The 5,571-nt window shown below is 61.3% G+C and overlaps 1 protein-coding gene across 3 annotated transcripts; it reads left to right on the top strand.

Moving 5' to 3' along the window:
- Positions 1 to 493: 493 nt before the first annotated feature.
- Positions 494 to 5,499, top strand: FUZ (fuzzy planar cell polarity protein). Of its 3 annotated transcripts, none has more exons than XM_004710672.2 (11): positions 494 to 655; positions 874 to 995; positions 1,222 to 1,306; positions 2,314 to 2,382; positions 2,594 to 2,698; positions 3,536 to 3,733; positions 3,896 to 3,991; positions 4,247 to 4,353; positions 4,434 to 4,498; positions 4,573 to 4,647; positions 5,236 to 5,499. In XM_004710672.2, the coding sequence occupies exons 1-11, from the start codon at positions 542 to 544 to the stop codon at positions 5,457 to 5,459; spliced, it is 1,260 nt and encodes a 419-aa protein (XP_004710729.1). In that variant the 5' UTR covers positions 494 to 541; the 3' UTR covers positions 5,460 to 5,499. The 3 variants fall into 3 exon arrangements, with proteins under 3 accessions (XP_004710729.1, XP_045148697.1, XP_045148698.1); XM_045292762.1 differs by having other exon boundaries at positions 925 to 995; XM_045292763.1 differs by lacking the exon at positions 494 to 655 and having other exon boundaries at positions 927 to 995; positions 1,194 to 1,306.
- The last annotated feature ends 72 nt before the right edge of the window (positions 5,500 to 5,571 follow it).

The following is a 5,571-nucleotide window of genomic DNA, read 5'->3' on the forward strand; positions in this document are numbered from 1 at the left end:
GGGCGCGGCCATCTTTGAGCAGGGCAAAGAGGCTCGGCGCTTTTGCACGGGACTGGTTTGGCTCGCTGGTTCCTAGGCAACGCCCGGCCCCACTCGCCCGCTCCGAGAGAGCCCGGTTCCCCGCCAAGGTCAAAGGCGGCCTACGAAGGCCTCGGTTGCTAGGCAACGCCTCCCGCCGCCGAGCGGGGCACGTCGGTTGACCAGTGGAGGCGGCACACCTTGGTCGCCCGGGGCGGTTGCGCACCCACGTCTTTGCACCGGCATCCACCCCCCCACCCCCACCCCCCGAGCCGGGCTCTGCGTTACCCCTCGCCCCCGAAATAGGACCGGACGGCTCCGGGGAGAGACGGCGACGCGCCGCCGGCGCGCTGGGCGCCCCCTCGCGGTTCCCGCGTCTCCACTTCCGGCTGCGGCGGAAACGCGGCCGACGGCGTCCCGGAAGGGAGCTCAGCCTTGTCTCCATCAGCGTCCCATCTCTGGCGCCGTGGGCTGGCTTCATGTTCCTGGCCCGGCCCGCGGCGACCACGGGGCTGCCCTTCCGATGGGGGAGGAGAGGGGCCCGGGGGGCGCCGTGCACCTGCTGTGCCTCGCGGCCTCCAGCGGGGTCCCCCTGTTCTGCAGGAGCAGCCGCGGTGGCGTCCCTACCCGCCAGCAGGTGGGGGCCCCCCCCCCACCCCGGACAGAAGGGGGTCAGACGTTTGCAATCAAGTCCCCAGTGTAGAGTCTGGGGACGCTTCCACATTCCCTGGGCGACGGATGCCAACATTCTGGTTCCCCCGAGAGAGGGTCGGGTGGGGTGGGGTGGGGCTACACTGTGAAGATCCCGGATGAGGGGACTGAAAGCTCTGGTCTAAGGTCCCCCACCCTCCCCAGCTGCCGTTCTCCGTCATCGGCTCCCTCAATGGAGTCCATATGTTCGGGCAGAATCTGGACGTGCAGCTGAGCTCTGCGCGGACCGAGGACACGACCGTGGTGTGGAAGAGCTTCCATGACAGGTCCTGGGCGCCCGGGGACTGGGTTTGGGGTGATAGCCCTTCAGGACCATAATGCCTGAGGGTTTTTCAGCTCCCTGGTGGAGTTGCTTTTTAAATTTATGTTTAGTAAACTGGTGATTTCCTCTTTAGAGGGAGGCAGGTTGGGCTGGGGGTGGTGGTGGTGGGGGGACTGCCTTTCCTCACTACCCTGCACCCCAGGTCGAGGTCCATTCTTCTTCCCCGACAGCATCACCCTCATTGTCTTGTCTTCGGAGGGAGGCCATTCAGAGCTGAAGCTGGAGAGATTACTTCAGATGGTGTTTGGGGCCATGGTGAGATGCTCCCAGCCCTGCAGATTCAGGAGTTTGGAACCTCAGCTCTCTCTTCCGCCAAGAAGACCCTGTAACCCTGACCCCCCAGACCAGCGGTTCTCAACCCCTGGGTCGTGACCCCTTTGGGGTCCAATGACCTTTTCACAGGGGTCGCCCGATTCATCACAGTAGCAAAATGACAAGTGATGAAGTAGCAACAAAAATAATTTTATGGTTGGGGGGGGTCACCACCACATGAGGAACTGTATGAAAGGGTCTCAGCACCCAGACTCATCATCTCCCAGGCCCCATCCCTCTTCCCTCAGCCCCAGGCTCCTAGGCTCTCAGCCTCTTCCTTCCTCAGCCCCCTCCTTCTGAGTGGGTAAGACCTCCGCTCTTGGCTTCGCACCGTGAAAGAATTCACGACGAAGCCTATTTTGTCATCCAAGTGGGCTTTTGTGTAGGGCAGGACTTCAGTTTGACAGTCTCAAATGGGTTCACAACTGGGCCATGTAGAAAAGAGCACCCACGTGGAAAAGAGCACCCACGGGTGTGGATCTTGGTGGGCGTGATCCTTGGGTGGCCAGAAGGGGAGACCCTCCCCCTCTACTTTTCTCTGACCAGGAAGGAGCAGGGTTACCAGAGAGCCCATCTTCCCACAGCCAGGATATTTCAAGCCTCTTGCTGGGGAGGCGTGGTTGACAGTATTGGCTGGCCTCATTGGCTGTGTTAAAGCCTACCTGGATGATGTCATGGGCCTAGTTTGGACCGGCCCAGGTGTACCTCCTACCCGGCTGGGGGCTTGAATTGAGCATGCTCAGTTTGAGCGTCTTGGTAGGCATTTAATGGTCGCCTGATTTCCTTCCAACCTCCTCTAGGGGGCCTGGGCAGGCATGGGAGGGACAACCCCCCTTGTCCCTGAATCTAGCTACCTAACATTTCCTCAGGCTCAGCAGTCCAGGGCCTTCGGTCCCATCCTCTCAGCCTCCGTTGTCAACGGCCCCCATTCTCCAATATGGTTCTTGTAGGTTCTTCTCGTGGGACTTGAAGAACTGACCAACATCCGAAATATAGAGAGACTGAAGAAAGAGCTGAGGGTAAGGCTGTAGAATGGGAAAATGGGATGTTAGAATACCTGGGTGCTGTCCTCCAGAGACTGCATTTCCCAGAAGCCCTGCAGGGCAGCCTGAGCCCTGGGATCTTAGGGGCTTCCCGGTTGTCTAGTCCAGCAAGCCTGGTTTCCCCAGGGAGAGGCAGCAGAGCTGAGACCTGCTGGGGTCCCAGGAGACTTCCTTCTCCCTCTGTTAGGCCAGTTACCACCTCATTGACAGCTTCCTGGGGAACTCTGAGCTCATTGGGGACCTGACCCAGTGTGTGGACTGTGTGATTCCTCCGGAGGGATCCCCCCTGCAGGTAAAGCTTCTGGTCTCTTAAGCTAGTTTGACCTTTGTTTATCCCCACAGGGGTCCTTCTACTCCCCTTTCCTGCGCACAGCCCTCGGGTAATGTCAGTCAAGACCCCCAAACAAGGTCCCGGCCCCTCAGCCTTTGCAAGCCTCCAGGGCGCTCTCGGGGTGGGGGTGGGGGGGTCTGTTCCGTGAGCTCAAGGCTTAACCACCGCACCACCAGTTCTTCGCACTCCAACCGCCGCTAAACCTGGCACCTACATGCCGAGCAGTGTGCCCAAGTCCCAACCGCCTTCCAGCTTCCCCAGCCTTGGCCCTTGCTGCTCTGCTGCCTGCCTACTGCCCCCCAAGTGTTTCTAAATCCTGCTCCCCTTCTGCTCAGGGCTGCCTCTCCTCCGTGAGACTTGTGGCTATTGACTATTGACTTGACCTCTGCAGTATCTGTAGGTGGATGATGGGTCTGACCTGGTGGGGAGCAGGCCGGCGGTACTCAACCTGTGGGTCGCGACCCCTTTGGGGGTCGAACGACCCTTTCACAGGGGTCACCCGAATCATAACAGTAGCAAAATGACAGTGATGAAGTAGGCATGAAAATAATTTTATAGTTGGGTGGTCCCACCACACGAGGAACTGTACGAGGGTCGCGGCATTAGGAAGGTTGAGATCCACTGCAAGCGGTAGCTACTGTTCCAGTTGTTAGTCTCCCGTACACTGGTCACTGGTGGCGTGCTATGCGAAGGAACTCAAGCCAGGGAGGGTGATGTGCCTGGCCTAGGCCACTCAGCCTCGACAGGCTTGAAATTGGGTGGTGGGTCTCCCTTCCCCACCACCCCTGCCCATCGCAGGAAGCCCTGTCGAACTTCGCCAAGGCCACCAGGACGGCCTTTGTCAGCCTAGTGGTGTCAGGCCGGGTGCTGGCAGCCACGGAGGGCTGGTGGCGGTTGGGGACACCGGAGGCCGTGCTGCTGCCCTGGCTGCTGGGATCTCTGCCGCCACAGACCGCTCGAGATTACCCGGTGTATCTGCCCCACGGGAGCCCCACGGTGGGTGCTCTGGTGGGCGGGGCGGGCCTTGGGCCAGTGCGTGGAGGTGGGAGTGGGAGGACGCACTGGCAGGACCTGGGCTTGCTATGAGGCTGGGGCTTGGCTGAGGCCTGTGGGCGGGGCCGGGGGCGGAGCTCCCGCTAGCCACACCCACTCCTTCAGGTCCCGCACCGGCTCCTGACCCTGATGCTGCTGCCCGGCCTGGAGCTGTGTCTGCTCTGCGGGCCACAACCGCTACTCAGCCAGCTTGACCCTCAGGTTCACTGTTCCCCTGACCCCCGTGCTCTTACTCCTTACCTCTCACTCCGGGGGCTCCCACCAGGTCCTCACCACCAGCCCCACCGGTCACACCCACTTTGTGGAGCTCCGCCCCTCCTCACGCCAAACCCTTCTCCTGGCCCCGCTCCTCCCAGCTTTGCTGGGGTGGGGGGGGGGCTTTTATCTAGCCACGCCTTACCCTTGGTACCTTCCCTGTCTGGTCACAACCCCTACCATACCTCATCCCCCCTGCAGCTCCTGGAGAGTTGGTGGCAGCCTCTCTTGGAGCCACTGAGGGCCAGCGTCCTGCTGGGCCCTGGTGCCCTGCCTGCAGGCTTCCCCCTGCACGAGGACATCCTTGGGTAGGACTCAGACCAGCGTGGGCTGAGGGTAGTCCACATTCCTCTTTGCTGGCCTTGACCTATGCCCCCTTTCCTCGAAGGCTGCTGCTCCTCCACCTGGAACTGAGACGCTGCCTGTTCACCGTGGAGCCCTCGGGGGACAAAGGTGATTGAGGAAGGGCTGGGCAGATGTGACCTGGTTAGGGCCTCTGGACACCCTGTTTCCCTTCTCCTTTCTAGAACCTTCCTTGGTGCAACGTCGGCGCCTCCTGCGCTCCTTCTACTCCTTGGTCACTTCCACACACTTCCCACCAGGTCAGCGGTGGGAACATGCAGTCAGGGACAGCTCAGGGTGGGGGTGCGGGCTGCAGTGGAGGCACCTGTGTTGGAAGAAGCGCCCTGGGGTACTGGGTACGGACAGCGATCTATGGGCGCACTGAGCCCAGGTTACAGGGCCTGCTGGGTGAGACCGGTGGTTCATAAGTCGCTCAGCTTTGATAGGGAAAGGCCCAGGTTCCAGACATGGAGACCGAGGCTCAGCTAGCAAGTGGCAGAGCCATGCCTCCCAAGGCCTCCTTGAAGCCCTCATTCCCTGCTGGTGTTCCCATACAGGGTGGCTTGGGATTCTGGGGAGACCGATGAGTAGGGGTTAGATGCTCCAGAGGGTGGGGGTGGGGGTGGGGGAAGACCACTGCCTCTCACTGGCTACAGCCCCTAGCCTCCCAGCTAGATTCACCTGTCGGGGGTCAGGTGCTGGAACCGGTGGGATGGAACAGCAGTCCAGAGTTGCTTAGACCTCCCAGGATCAAACACTGACCCAGGGCAAGGGCAGCTCCCTTGGATGGCCTCCTTGCTGTCTGGGCCTGCTGCTCACCCCTGCCCTCCCTCCCTGTCATTCCTCAGAGCCTGGGTTGCCGGAGAAGGTGGAGGACACAGCGCAGAAGGCCCAGGTGCCGAGAGCCTGCTACCTGGTGTCTGGGCCCGAGGAGCCAGGGACAGGGTGGCGGCTGGTGGCCCTGCAGGTGGGGCCTCGGCGGCTGCTGCTTCTGCTCTCCCCTCAGAGTCCCACCCATGGCCTGCGGAGCCTGGCCACCCACACCCTGCAAGCCCTCACCCCGCTGTTCTGACGCCTGTTGTGGGAGACACAAGTATAGACGGGGCTACTCACGTTGTCTCTGTTTATTCGCTCACAATAATACATGGCCCCTGGACGGGAGTGGTCAGGCGGGGCTACGATGG

The sequence above is a fragment of the Echinops telfairi genome, unplaced genomic scaffold, assembly GCF_000313985.2.
Source record: "Echinops telfairi isolate 266 unplaced genomic scaffold, ASM31398v2 ScPeMD7_655;HRSCAF=1070, whole genome shotgun sequence".
Classification (NCBI taxonomy): Eukaryota; Metazoa; Chordata; class Mammalia; order Afrosoricida; family Tenrecidae; genus Echinops; species Echinops telfairi.

Excerpts from the sequence above, each read along its gene's own strand:
- FUZ (XM_004710672.2), top strand. The coding sequence starts at position 542 with ATGGGGGAGGAGAGGGGCCCGGGGGGCGCCGTGCACCTGCTGTGCCTC. Across the intron at positions 996-1,221 it reads TGGAAGAGCTTCCATGACAG|CATCACCCTCATTGTCTTGT; the intron begins GTCCTGGGCGCC and ends CTTCCCCGACAG. Across the intron at positions 4,499-4,572 it reads GGAGCCCTCGGGGGACAAAG|AACCTTCCTTGGTGCAACGT; the intron begins GTGATTGAGGAA and ends TCTCCTTTCTAG.